Raw genomic sequence first — 14,646 nt, forward strand, 5'->3', positions numbered from 1 at the left:
AGGAGCTAGAAAGAATGATAAATTCATTTTGGTGGGGATCGAATAAAAATACAGGAAGAGGTATTAACTGGTTACGATGGGAAAAGTTAACTATGAGGAAAGAACATGGAGGTATGGGATTCCGTCATATGTATGGATTTAATTTGGCAATGCTAGGGAAGCAAAGTTGGAAACTTGTTTCCAACCATGATACTATATTATCTCAAGTCTTCAAAGCTAAATACTATCCTATAGAGGGATTTCTTGATGCTAAATTGGGTCATAATCCAAGCTATGTGTGGCGTAGTATCAATGCTTCACGGGTGATTGTTAAAAGAGGCCTACGATGGAAATTGGGTAGTGGGGCGAAAGTTCATGGTTGGAAACAACCTTGGTTACGTGATGACAGAAATGCTTTTGTTACAACTGCGATCATTGAAAGTAGAGCAAATATGAGAGTAGCTGATCTCATAGTTTATAATACGGGGATGTGGAAAAATGACTTTATTCAACAAACCTTTATTTCAAGAGATGCTGATGAGATCATGAAAATTCCACTAAATTTGCTACAGAATGATGATATTCCAATATGGAGATTTAGCAAGAATGGCGTTTACTCGGTTCGATCTGCATATTATCAGCTCATGGAAACTATTGTAGACAACAATCATCTTAAAGTGGAAGGTAATTGGAAGAAACTTTGGCAATTGCAGGTACCGAATAAAGTCAAATTATTCTTGTGGCGAGCACTGCGTGGTTGCCTTCCGGTTCGGGGTCGTTTAGTGCAGAAAGGAATACCATGTAATAATAAATGTCCTCATTGTGATAGTTATGCAGAGAATGAATGGCATTGCTTTTTCGGTTGTAAAACAGCCTATGAAGTGTGGCTAGAAACTGATGAATGGCAGCAGATAAATCATTTCATGACAGACGCGAGAGGATTTGTATCGATGATGTTTGAGATGATTGAAAAGATTGAACATGAAACCATGTCAAAAATTGCTATGATGCTTTGGACAATTTGGTGGAGAAGAAATAAAAAATGTTGGCAAGATAGAAGTCCAACAATCTTTGAGGTTAGGAGAAGAGCAAAAGAGAATTTGCAAGATTGGTTGAAGGTACAACAACAGAAAAATACGAGCTGCAGAAACATAGCACCAGAGGATTATAAGTGGACAAAACCATCTCGAGGGATGATCAAGTGTAACATCGACTCTGCGTGTTATATGGAGCAAAATATCTACAGTGTTGGAGCATGTATTCGTAATGAACAAGGCCAATTTGTACAAGCTTACGCGAAGCGATCTGCAGGCCGCCCAAATATTGCAGAAGCCGAAGCCATGAGTCTGCTAGAAGTATTACGTTGGTTGAAGAGTACAAATAGAACAAGTACACCAATTGTCATTGAAACAGATTGTATGCAAGTAGCAAAAGCCATTCTAGCAAAACCAGTAAACAAGACTGAATTTGGTAGCATAATCGAGTTGTGTCTTAGAATATTAGCTGAATTTGATAACTGTAAGGTCAGTTTCGTTAGGCGACAAGCCAATCGAGTAGCTCATGAATTAGCTCAGGCGACTCGTATTTTAGCTAGTCCTCAAGTTTATAATTTTTGTCCACCTTATATTGAACTTATCATTATGAATGAAATGCACTAAATTTGCTTGCGTCAAAACAAAAAAACTTTTGTGTATATTCCTTTAAGTAAAAAAAAAACTTCTGTGTTTATTCCTTGTAAAAAAAAAAAAGGAAAAAACTTTTGTGTACTGTTAGTTTTTTTTTTACCAAAGTACACGAATACCAGTTACTCCTATTTTGAATCAACATGGGGAATAGTATTTTTTTTTTTTTTGACCAACTAACATAGGTAATAGTTACTCCTAATTTTTATAAAATCAAACTAGTAATTAGTCAATGTTTTTTAATCATAATTAGTCAATGTTTGACCTTTTTTTTGGTGATTTTTTTTTGACTGAATTTATTATTATGATTTAATTTAATTTAATTTAATAAATGATACATTTTTCCACCCCACATTGTTCACATCTCTGTATTGGATTTATTTTAACTAGCGGGCCAGATAGGCGCGTTCTGCGCCTACCTGTGTATAACTTATGTAAAAAAAGACATTTTTATGTTATGGTGAGTTTGTTAATAAAAAAAATTTGCTGCTAAAAAAAATAGAATGCCTTATGTTATAGTGAGTTTGTTAATAAAAGATTTTTATTGTTAAAAAAAAAAATATTGTTGGTATTATGAAAAGTTTACACCAAAATTTTTTGTATCATCTTTATATATAGTATCTAGGGTTAAATATGCATAAGGTCCCTGCACTTATGAGTCATTTGAGTTTTAGTCCCTGCATTTTAAAAACATTTCATTTTACCACTGCACTTTCATTTTACTTTAAAAATGGTCCTCAGACCTTTTTTTTTTTGTTGAAATGACACATTTTTGCTAATCTGTCACTGTTGACTGGACTTTAGAGTTGATGACTCATTTAATTTTGCAGTGAATCGATCAAAATACCCTTAAATAAGTACTTTTTTAAAAGTAAAATAAAATTGACACATCATGAAAAAATGTGTCATTTCAACAAAAAATGGGTTCAGGGACCATTTTTAAAGTAAAATGAAAGTGCAGTGGCAAAATGAAAGGATTTTAAAATGCAGGGACTGAAACTCAAATGACCCGTAAGTGCAGGGACCTTTTGCATATTTAAGCCTAGTATCTATACCCAGGGGCGGCTCCCATGCAAGTGCAAGATGTGCTATAGCACAAGACCTCTGATTTTAAGAGCCTCGTATTTCTAGATAGTTGGAGGTCCCATTTTATAAACTCACCATTTTATAAACTCACGTGATGTTTTATTGTTACTAAATCACTTTGCAGTAATAAGTATTTCCCTTTGTCAAAATGATATTTGGTCCTTATAGTATTTTAGGTTTCAAGCTAGTCATCTATATTTAAATATAAGAGATCAAATTGAAACATAAAGTAAACTCAAAACTAAATTGAAACTTTTTAAGTAAGAAACCAAATTAAAATCTAAAATAAACACATAGCACGAAAAATGCAATTAAGTCACCCCGAGTCACGTTCATGTTAATTATTGATTATAATATGACATTTTTATGTTAGTTATAATATAACTATTTTGTATGTCATTGACAATTTAAATAAAGGATTGTTTTTTTTTAAAAAAATTGTGTTTTTAATAGGGTCTATTCTTAATATTCAAACAGAGTCTCGAAATAGTCAGGGACGCCCCTGTCTATACCTATATATAAAGATGATACAAAAGTTTTGGTGTCGACTTTTCATAATACTAATAATATCCTTGATTTTTTTTAGTAGCAACAGAAATATTTTATTAACAAACTCACCATAACTTAAGACACATCTTTTCTTTTAGCGGCAAAAATATTTTATTAACAAACTTATCATAACATAAGAAATGTTTTTAGTTTTTATGAATAAAAAAAAACCAACAATTTAATAACAATAAAATATATTTTATCAATTTAATAAAAAAAAAAAGGAATTATCAAAGAAGGTTCGAGATGAAGCCGCAAGTAGTAGGTATGCAGAGTCAAGTAGCAGATTCCCCCCGAAAAATTGCAAGTGGACGCCACATGTACATCACAATGCTGTAACAGTGAACGCGATCGACCAATCAATGATTGCCAAATCATCCATTAGAACTTTTCAATTTCCAATAACACAACACTAATTTGACATTTCACAAACTTCCTCTATTAGTAGTATTAAAAAAAAGATCTTCTTTTATAAAAAAAAAAACTTGTTAATTAATATTTTAATGATTTAAAATCTACTTCATTAATATCGCACGATGGTACCACGAAATTTCTACTGATGTTCCTTTAAAACCCTAAATTAGTTAATTAATCACCATTAGCCACGCAAACTGTGATTGTGAAAGTGATACATATCCAATCACATTCACACACCTTAGCTTACTCAATAAGCACACTCTTCGATGCGTTTTGTTCAAACCTTTCTCTTTCATACTTTTCCTTTTCTTCACTTTCAGTTTTCACCATAACATAACAACAAACACAAAATACCCCTTCGATTCGCGATCTCTTAATCGCTTTTTATTTTAATCGATTCCTTTTCCACAATTAGGGTTTCCGATTCAATCCTATCGTATCGATTTCTTTTGATGAATTAACTTGGAGAAGCAATTTTTGTTTCTATTCAAAATTGTTTTCTCCTTGTTTATTGATTAATTGGATCTGAATGGGGAAAGGAGGTGAAAATTACGGGAGAAAAGAGGACACGAGTTCTGGTAATGATAATTCAGACGCTGAAATTTTCAAAGCGTGGGCGAAGGATGTGCGTGAATGCGAAGAACACTTTAAGGTGAGTGTGAAATCAGGGTTGAGTAATGAAGAGGTTGAGAATCGGCGTAAGATCTATGGTTTGAATGAATTGGAGAAACACGATGGTCAATCGATTTGGAAATTGGTTTTGGAACAGTTTAACGATACTTTGGTTCGGATTCTTCTCGCTGCGGCTATAATTTCGTTTGTTTTGGCTTGGTATGATGGCGAAGAAGGTGGCGAGATGGAGATTACGGCTTTTGTTGAGCCTCTGGTGATATTTTTGATATTGATTGTGAACGCGATTGTTGGTGTTTGGCAAGAGAGTAATGCGGAGAAAGCATTGGAGGCTTTGAAGGAGATTCAATCGGAGCATGCTTCGGTGATTCGGAATGGCGAGAAAATTCCTAGCTTACCTGCTAAGGATCTTGTTCCTGGTGATATTGTGGAGCTTAAGGTTGGTGATAAGGTTCCTGCGGATATGCGAGTTGTGGAATTGATAAGTTCTACTTTGAGATTGGAGCAGGGTTCCTTGACTGGTGAGAGTGAAGCGGTGAATAAGACTAATAAGCCTGTTGCTGAGGATTCTGATATTCAAGGCAAAAGGTGTATTGTTTTCGCTGGGACGACTGTTGTTAATGGTCATTGCTTTTGCCTTGTTACTCAGACTGGTATGGAGACTGAGATTGGGAAGGTGCATAACCAGATACAGGAGGCGTCGCAGAGTGAGGAAGATACTCCTTTGAAGAAGAAGCTTAATGAATTCGGAGAGAGGCTGACAATGATGATTGGACTCATTTGTATTTTGGTTTGGCTCATCAATGTTAAGTATTTCCTTACATGGGAGTATGTTAATGGATGGCCTGCGAACTTCAAGTTTTCGTTTGAGAAGTGTACTTATTACTTTGAGATTGCTGTGGCATTGGCCGTGGCTGCTATTCCCGAGGGATTGCCTGCGGTCATCACTACTTGCCTTGCACTCGGTACTCGCAAGATGGCCCAGAAGAATGCCCTAGTTCGGAAGCTACCAAGTGTTGAAACTTTGGGTTGTACAACTGTTATTTGTTCTGATAAAACTGGTACATTGACTACAAACCAGATGGCTGTTTCGAAACTAGTAGCTATTGGCCCTAATGTAGATGCACTGAGAGCTTTTAAGGTGGAAGGAACTACCTATAATCCAAATGATGGTCAAATAGAGAATTGGCCAGCTGGTCGATTGGATGCCAATCTTCATATGATAGCAAAAATAGCTGCTGTTTGTAATGATGCTGGAGTGTCACAGTCAGAGCATAAGTTTGTTGCCCATGGAATGCCTACTGAAGCAGCTTTGAAGGTAAGATATATCTTTATATGTTCTTTGGCCTATTTCTCATGTGTTATTTGCAATTATCTCTGCATGAACTATCCTTTTTAGATAATTGCTTTGAGTTTTAGCTTAGCTGTCTCAAATTAGCATTGTTTCTTGATGATCCGTAGGCAAATTGGGCTATTTCATTATATCGTCCCTGCAAAATTGTCTGCTTTAGCCATAAAAGGTGTCTGACTATTTTTTGTATTCTCCCTTGGGATTCCAGGTGTTGGTAGAGAAGATGGGCCTTCCTGAAGGATCCAAGGATGTGCAATCAGGAAGCAAAAGTACCATATTGCGTAAGTTCAAGTGTCCTTGTAAAATATAATTTGTGGTGATGATTTGATAGCTCCTTTTCATAAGTGTGCAACATGAGCCACTCACTAACCCTACAGATAGCAAACATCAGACTGTAAAACATCATACTTTTGAAAATTATGCACTCACCTAAAGGCTAATCCACTTTCACAAGTTTTTTTTTAAATTTTTAAATTTATTTGTTTTTCATGGAAAAGTAAAAAGTGATACTTTAATCAAAGGCTTGAAAATTTGTAATAGATTCAGAGATTGGCAGAGAGACCAAGTGTTAAGACCAAAACCTGTGGCTTTATTGTCATTTATCTGGTTTGTAATGATACTGATTCAATAAACACGCTTAGATTCCTTACCTTCTAATTTTGATCTAGGTTGTTGTGAATGGTGGAATGAACATGACCGGCGGATTGCTACTCTTGAGTTTGACCGTGACAGGAAGTCAATGGGTGTTATTGTAGACTCTGGTGCGGGGAGAAAGTCGCTTCTGGTTAAGGTATTATCTCTTTCTGCTATAACATAGTTTTTCCCTACTCTGCACTTATTCTCTAGTTGTTGAATTAATATTTGCTGAGCGACAATACTGCTTAATTTGGATTGGTGTAAGATTTTTACTTTTATACCGTATTCTACCATACAATGTATGAAAGATAGCTTTTTTCTTGAGAGGTGAATCTTCTGCCCATTTTTATTTGAGTAAGGTCTTTGTATTGTTCTTCTGGAATAAGGAAATCACAGCAAAAGGTTACTCATGTTGTCACCATTTATAAATAAACCATAAATTATTATTATAATTATAATATTTAACAAAAAAGTATCATCTTGGATCTCCAAAATGCATCTGACATTTTTTTTTTGAGAGTAGTCTATGAACAAAAATTGTGTATTTTTCCATCACTGGTGTAGTACTATGTTATTGACACCAGTTCTGTAGCATAAAGACATAAAGTTCTTTTCAAAGAATGATATTTTTCATCTGAATTTTTTAAGAATGGGACTTTATGACCACTCTATTCCTTTTCTCGTTCACCTTCATCAGACATTTTTTTGGACTGTCTAAAGAGCAAAATTTATGTGTATTTTGCCATAACCGGTATTGGATTTTATTAAATACCAGTTCTGTAGCATGAAGTACAAAACTGGTATTTAATAAAATACAATACCGGTTATGATAAAATACACATAAATTTTACCAAAGAGACAGTCCCAAAAAATGTCTGATGAAGGTGAACCAGAAAAAGAATAGGCTGGTCATAAAGACACATTCTTAAAGAATAGACTGTCCTACATCTGTTGCCCTTAGTCTATTTATATGCCTAGATATCCTTTGGTTTCTGGTTCCCTTTTCTGTAGTTTTGGGAAATATTTAAAACTGACTCTTGGCCCTAACTGTTGATAGGGTGCTGTTGAAAATGTGTTGGATAGAAGCTCTAAAGTTCAGTTGCGTGATGGTTCAATTGTGAAACTGGACAACAATGCTAAGAACCTCATATTGCAAGCTCTTCATGAAATGTCCACCAGTGCATTACGCTGTTTGGGATTTGCCTACAAGGATGAGCTAACTAATTTTGAAGGCTACAATGGTAACGACGATCATCCAGCCCACCAGCTTTTGCTTGACCCTTCCAATTATTCATCAATTGAAAATGAACTCATTTTTGTCGGCTTGGTTGGGTTGAGGGTAAGTTTTGAGCTTTCCATTTTGCATTTTGGCCTTTCTCACTTCTATTATTTTGTTTGTTGTAGTAACTGTAGAACTGATCGTTGAATTGTGTTCAGGATCCTCCTAGGGAGGAGGTATACCAAGCAATAGAAGACTGCAGAGCAGCTGGAATTCGTGTTATGGTTATAACCGGAGACAACAAAAACACTGCTGAAGCTATATGTCGGGAAATAGGTGTATTTGCACCCAATGAAGACATTAGTTCAAAAAGTGTAACTGGTAGAGATTTTATGGAACTCCGTGATAAAAAAGCTTATCTGAGACAGAGTGGTGGGCTTTTGTTTTCGAGGGCTGAACCAAGACACAAGCAGGACATTGTGAGGCTTCTTAAAGAAGATGGGGAGGTTGTTGCTATGACTGGAGATGGTGTCAATGATGCACCCGCCTTAAAGCTTGCAGACATTGGTATTGCAATGGGCATTGCAGGGACAGAGGTATTTTGTTTATTCTTTTGATATGGGCTTTGTAATTCAAAATGCATGTGTTTTGAATTTGGTGATGTGGATTGATGCAAATTTATTGTTTTCAATGTGTTCTCTCCGACTAGTGAGTGAAATAGGTTAAGGAATACAAATTAATAGTTATTTTCTATTCGGTGATGAATCCTTTTTATTGTATGGTGTTAAATCTAGGTGGCCAAGGAAGCTTCAGATATGGTGTTAGCAGACGATAATTTTAGTTCAATTGTGGCTGCTGTTGGGGAAGGTAGATCTATCTACAATAACATGAAGGCTTTTATCAGGTAAATTAATTCATCTTTATAATTCGTATCCGCTGAGATGTTGTGGGTACCCTGCAGTAGGCTCTTACTCCATCCATTACCTGGATTGACAATTGTTACATATAATGACTGGTTAACCACATAAACCAATTCTGTAAAGGAAGGATATAATTTACTACGTTGTTGTTTCAATCTTTGTTTAGTTTCTTATTTTAAAAATAAAAAGTTTCTTTTTCCCCTTCTTCTTTACTATGTCTATGCTGGATGTAGTTATCTCTTCAGAAACAGTAGGTCATGAGATGTGCTTTCATGATGTGTGTGTTGGTTTATTCTTTTGTGTGTGCATGCCTATGAACATCAAACAAACAAAAACATAAAGGAAAGTGTTAGGAACCCAAGAATTGAATTCCAAAGAAATAATTTATTAAGAAATAGGATGAAATATGAGGGAATCTCTCCTCAATGGTTTCCCCCCTCACAATATAGAATACTCTATTCACAATTAGAATATTTAAAGATGCTCTCTAATCTCCGTCTTCTCTGTTTTATAGACATACTCTCTAACTCATCCAAACAACTAACTACTAACTGTAACAACTCTTAACTATGTTAACCATTCTAATTAGTCATTATTCTGTACTCTATCTAACTATATACCCCTCCTGAAAACAATCTTGTCCTCGAGGTTGACATCTACTATACTCTTCTAGTAGGTCCAATAGTTGATAACAAGCTTGGGCTTTCCTTTTCCCCTCAACATATCTATTACTAATATATTAAAATCGATTACTACCAAAGTTCCTAATTTATCCTTGTTACTTTTAACCACGTTGCATGTTTTATATCCTTCATTGTAATTTCACTAAAATAAATATTAAAAAATCTAAAAAGATGCTATGCTTAAAAATAGAAACAAAATAAATCATATATAGGAACAAAACATAACAATCTATACATGAAAATAGGAAGAAAAAATAATAATTAATACTAATATAATAAAGTTAATTAGTATCAAACTTACTAAATTCCCAAAATATTCATAATAAAATTTCTAATTTTTTATTAAAAAATGTACACGGGACCATTATTTATCACTGAAACATAAAAAATTGAATAAATAAGTTTACAAGAAAAAACACAAGAATTCCCCTTATATTTTAACAATATTATATAACAATATATTTAATTCTAAATAAATTTTCAATAAAAATCAATGGACCGTGCGAATGCACGGGTCTTTTAACTAGTATTCTTTAAAATTGAGGTGTTGGCACCCCCTGCAGCATGCACCCATTTAGAACATTATTCTATATCCTAACTGAAGATAGAAGCTTGTGCTGTAATTAGTTTGGTCTAATTTTGATTCTGGAGAAGTTTGAATCTGTTGAATTAGTTTTGTCTTTAATAACAGAGATGTTGTGGTGTGGATGGTTCAGGTCCGGATTTGCTACAATTGATGTACAATTTACTATTTTTTCTGCCAATTTCTTCTTTTAACAATTCCAAAGTGCATACTTGAGAATTTTAGTCAATTGGAAGGGCATGGCTTCCGGTTTACATATTAATGTTTGTAATTTATATCTAGCTACATACTTTGATTAATTACCTATATATGCTGTTATTTTAAGTGCATCCAATAATAATAATAAAGGTAAGATTTTAAGAATATCTTGTGACTGAAAACTAAATTTTGCAGGTACATGATCTCTTCCAATATTGGCGAGGTTGCATCTATATTTCTTACAGCTGCACTAGGAATTCCTGAAGGACTGATACCTGTCCAGCTTCTGTGGGTCAATCTCGTCACTGATGGACCTCCTGCAACAGCTTTGGGATTTAATCCTCCAGATAAGGATATAATGAAGAAGCCTCCTCGTCGCAGTGATGACTCACTAATTAACTTGTGGATTTTATTCCGCTATCTGGTAATTTGCCTTCGCTTTCTTTCTGGTTATGTCTTTATTGGGTTGTAGCTATTATATGTTTTGAACGATGAAAATAAATGTATCACTTATCTATAATCTTCTCCCTAATATTTCACAGGTTATTGGGATTTATGTTGGATTAGCTACTGTTGGTGTCTTCATTATATGGTATACACATGGTTCCTTTTTGGGAATTGACCTCAGCGGAGATGGACATACTCTTGTGACTTACTCCCAGCTTGCCAACTGGGGTCAATGCTCCACTTGGAATAACTTCACTGCTGCTCCCTTCACCGCTGGTTCTAGAGTCATATCTTTTGATGCTGACCCATGCGACTACTTCCACACTGGTAAAGTGAAAGCCATGACATTGTCCCTCTCTGTGTTGGTAGCCATTGAAATGTTCAACTCTCTCAATGCCCTGTCTGAAGATGGAAGTCTTTTGACAATGCCCCCATGGGTGAACCCTTGGCTTCTTTTGGCAATGTCCATTTCATTTGGGCTGCACTTTTTGATCTTGTATGTGCCATTCTTAGCACAAGTATTTGGCATCGTACCGTTGAGCGTCAACGAGTGGCTTTTGGTTTTGGCGGTTGCATTGCCTGTCATTCTAATTGACGAGATTTTGAAATTCATTGGGAGATGTACAAGTGGGTCTGCAAGAAGCTCAAAGCAAAAAACAGAGTAGACAACTTACAGTAGTCTTTAGAGAAATTGATCAGTGCTTCAATAGTTCGAAAGTTGTTATCTTTAGACTGAATAGCTGGAGGTGGCCTCAACACCGATTAATTTTATATAAGTACTATTTTAGGCCTCTATGTAGTCATCATCCCATTTTATAATGAGGGATGGCTGGGCTTGCATTGGGTGCACTATATGTTTCTTTTAATCTTTTATTATTCATCCTTTTTAGTTTGTTCTTTGAACCTTTTTCAGGATTTTCAAAAGGAAGGAAAAAACCTTCTATTTATTTTTCACTTTTCTCTTCCTGAAAAATCAGAAAACAGCTTCTTGTTGTTTTTTGTTTGGTTTATTTGCTGATGCACAGGAAGTCCTTGTGAACTCTAGAAATCATAAGATGAATAGCTTTTTTTGGTTATATTGTGTGTTTGAACTTCAGTTTGAAAGCCTTAACATAGAATGATGGATTGATTGAAACATATGTTTGAGTCGGTGCAATGTTAGAGCCGTTCCAAACTTAAATCCGAAAAGATAACTAGTTTTTCTTTATCAATGTGCTTATTTAGCCCTTTCTGATATTATTATTGCATCACTTCTTCTAAGGTTATCTTTTGGGGTCAATTTTTAATTAGATTGAGACAGGAAGCTAGAAAAACTTAGTGCCATACGCAAAGGATGCATGGCATGGTGTTTGCTCATTCCATCATGACCTTTGTGCTCTCCATGCTAATCTTTTTGAGTTTTACTATTTGCCTCATTATGACTTTCTTATGATGGAATGTCTTCCACTTATTTTGGACCTAGCATGATTAACTTTTTAAGGGACCTTCTTCCCCCTCTAATTCTCTCGTGTTTCTCTTAAAAACTCAAAAATCTTCAAGTTAAGTTATACTAACATAAAACTTGTTTTTATGTTTTGAGTTCTAGAATTTAAAATAGGGAATGTTGAGTTTTAGAATCCGAACCAATGTTTTACATGAAGTAAAATTGTACTAGAAAACAAAAATCAGGGGCCACAAGTGACTATACGTCTCCAAGTGACTAGAAAACAATTATTTATTTGCTTTGGTTTATTTTGGAAATTATTTTTAGTGCTTGAAACAAATATATACACACACACACACACACGTGGAATATCAGTTTTGACTTGGATTCACTACCATATACTAGTAACTATGTTTCCTATTGTTTCTAAAATTATATCATATAGTAACTAAGTTTCCTATTGTTTCTCAAATTAAACTTCTTTAATGTGCATCATAATTTTAGCACATCTTCCCTTAATCTTCTCTTTTAATGTTATTACTTATGAGTAGAGCCTATAAAGGAAAACCTATTTACACTGTATATGCAGACTGAGAAAATAGAATAAATGAAAATATTTATTAAGAGGCAATTTAAGAGGCAAATACTGGATATGAATACTCATATTCTCTCTATTGATCTAGTCCTCTCTTCTTTTCCTAAAGACTACTGTAGACAACTTAATAAAAGGTGAGCTTCTTCAAAAAATAAAATAAAAGGTGGAGGTGGAGGTGGCCTCAACACAGCTCTGTGGAAGTAAATAGCAGTAAATGAGATAGAATTAAGCTATGTAGCTTCTGCAGAGGAGCATAATTGTTATGTGCATTTGATTGTGATAATCTGCTAGGCAATTTAAGAAACTGAGATAAGGACTGAGATAAGATGAAGTTGGCAATTGAAGAGGTGGAGACTGTCAATGTTTATGCAGATTGAGATATGTTTTATTGAGAGGCAATTTAAGAAACTGAGATAAGGACTGAGATAAGATGAAGTTGGCAATTGAAGAGGTGGATACAGTCACTGTTTATGCAGATTGAGACAGTAGTGTTTATTAAGAGGCAAATACTGAATATTGATACTCATATGCTCTCTTTTGATCTAGTCATCTCTTCTTTTCCTAAAGACTACAACTTAATAAAAGGTGGGCTTCTTCAAAAATAAAATAAAAGGTGGAGGTGGCCTCAACACCTATTAAGCTCTTTGGAAGTAAGTAGAAGTAAATGAGATGAAATTAAGCTTCTGCAGAGGAGCATAATTGTTATGTGCATTTGATTGTGTGAACCTGCTAGAGAAGACATGTTTTGTCAAATTTAAGAGGGCAGAGACTGTGCTTGCCCATTGACAAAGTAGAATAAATGAGAATATTACTCATACAGTATTTATTAAGAGGCATGTTTTGTTATTTTTCAATATAAATTTGGTATACAAAAAAGAGGCTGCATATGCAGACTGAGAAAGTAGAATAAATGAAAATATTATACATCAAATTTAAGAAAATTTAAGAGGCAGAGACAGTATAGAATAAATAAAAATATTATTCAGTTTTGACTTGGTGTAGTAACCAAGTTTCCTATTGTTTCTAAAATCATATAGTAATTAATGATTGACTTGCTAATTATAGCATTTCAATGACTTCCTTTAGTTGTTTTATAGTGGAGTTTCCTCCTAGTGAATTCAGTAAATTGCTTTTATAATGTGACTCCAAAGAAGCTTACCCAATAGGGCAACATCATATTCTAAAGATGCATAGACCTCGTACCCATAACATCAAAATGCAAAGTTTGAAGGATTTTCTTCCAGCTCACCATACGCATGGCCATATTCTTCGTACCATTCCAAATGAAGTTTCTCAAGTTTATGTAGAATAATGAAAATATTATTCAATTTTAACTTGGTCTCACACTATCATATACTAGTAACTAAACTAAGTTTCCTATTGTTTCTAAAATCATATACTAATAACTAAGTTTCCTATTGTTTCTCAAATTAAACTTGTTTAACGTGCATCGTAATTTTAGCACACCTTACCTTAATCTTCTCATTTATTGTTATTACTCATGAGTAGAGCATATAAAGGAAAACCGACTGATATACTTTTTGTAGAGCAGTAATGTTTTCTTCAAACACAATAACTTAGTTTATAAAATAATTCTTTCACAGAAAGGCCCGAGTCATATTGGTGTCTATTTCTAGCTATCGAGATAGCCTCGACATATTTATCATCGAGAAGAATAGGTTATATTCTAGGAAAGATGCAATATCTTAAGAATGCTTTCTTAATTCAATTGACTAGGTGCCTCCGATGATTTACTTTACCTAAGGTTAGTCTGTTTGTTATTTATTTTGCCCAACCATGTTTAATATTACCACCATATTCACCATCAAACAAAATGTTGACTCAACAAATATCTTCTCATCCAATAAGGGCAATCCGCGTATCAATTTCGTGGGATTTTCAATTTCGTGCCCAAATGAATGACCAATTTTTATGCAATGCAGCATGGTGAGCTTGAGTCCAAAATTAATATGCAATTGACTGTACCCATTTTATATATTATGTTTAAGCACTTGACTGTGAGATTCCAGACAATTTGATATAACAAACTTGTCAAGCTTTTAAGAATATTTATATTTCTCCTCAACTGTGCTTAACTTTTTGGTTTGGTTTAGACTTAAAGAAATATAACTAAAACATATTTGAAGTTGAAAATTTAAGAGGCAGACTGTCACTGACTATGCAGACTTAGATATATTTTATAGTATTTATTAAGAGACAGTTTAAGAGATAAGGACTGAAATACGAT

General features: G+C 34.3%; 1 protein-coding gene across 1 annotated transcript; it reads left to right on the forward strand.

Annotated features, from left to right (window-relative positions):
• Positions 1-3,798: 3,798 nt before the first annotated feature.
• On the forward strand, positions 3,799-11,456 carry LOC123889304 (calcium-transporting ATPase 1, endoplasmic reticulum-type-like). The gene is made up of 8 exons (XM_045938586.1): positions 3,799-5,661; positions 5,903-5,975; positions 6,363-6,484; positions 7,388-7,669; positions 7,768-8,145; positions 8,344-8,453; positions 10,129-10,357; positions 10,476-11,456. The coding sequence occupies exons 1-8, from the start codon at positions 4,243-4,245 to the stop codon at positions 11,043-11,045; spliced, it is 3,183 nt and encodes a 1,060-aa protein (XP_045794542.1). The 5' UTR covers positions 3,799-4,242; the 3' UTR covers positions 11,046-11,456.
• Positions 11,457-14,646: the final 3,190 nt, after the last annotated feature.

The sequence above is a fragment of the Trifolium pratense genome, linkage group LG6 (assembly GCF_020283565.1).
Source record: "Trifolium pratense cultivar HEN17-A07 linkage group LG6, ARS_RC_1.1, whole genome shotgun sequence".
NCBI lineage: Eukaryota > Viridiplantae > Streptophyta > Magnoliopsida > Fabales > Fabaceae > Trifolium > Trifolium pratense.

Coding starts and splice junctions, on each gene's coding strand:
- LOC123889304 (XM_045938586.1), top strand. CDS start 4,243: ATGGGGAAAGGAGGTGAAAATTACGGGAGAAAAGAGGACACGAGTTCT. Junction 5,976..6,362: donor AAGCAAAAGTACCATATTGC/GTAAGTTCAAGT, acceptor ATTTTGATCTAG/GTTGTTGTGAATGGTGGAAT. Junction 7,670..7,767: donor TCGGCTTGGTTGGGTTGAGG/GTAAGTTTTGAG, acceptor AATTGTGTTCAG/GATCCTCCTAGGGAGGAGGT.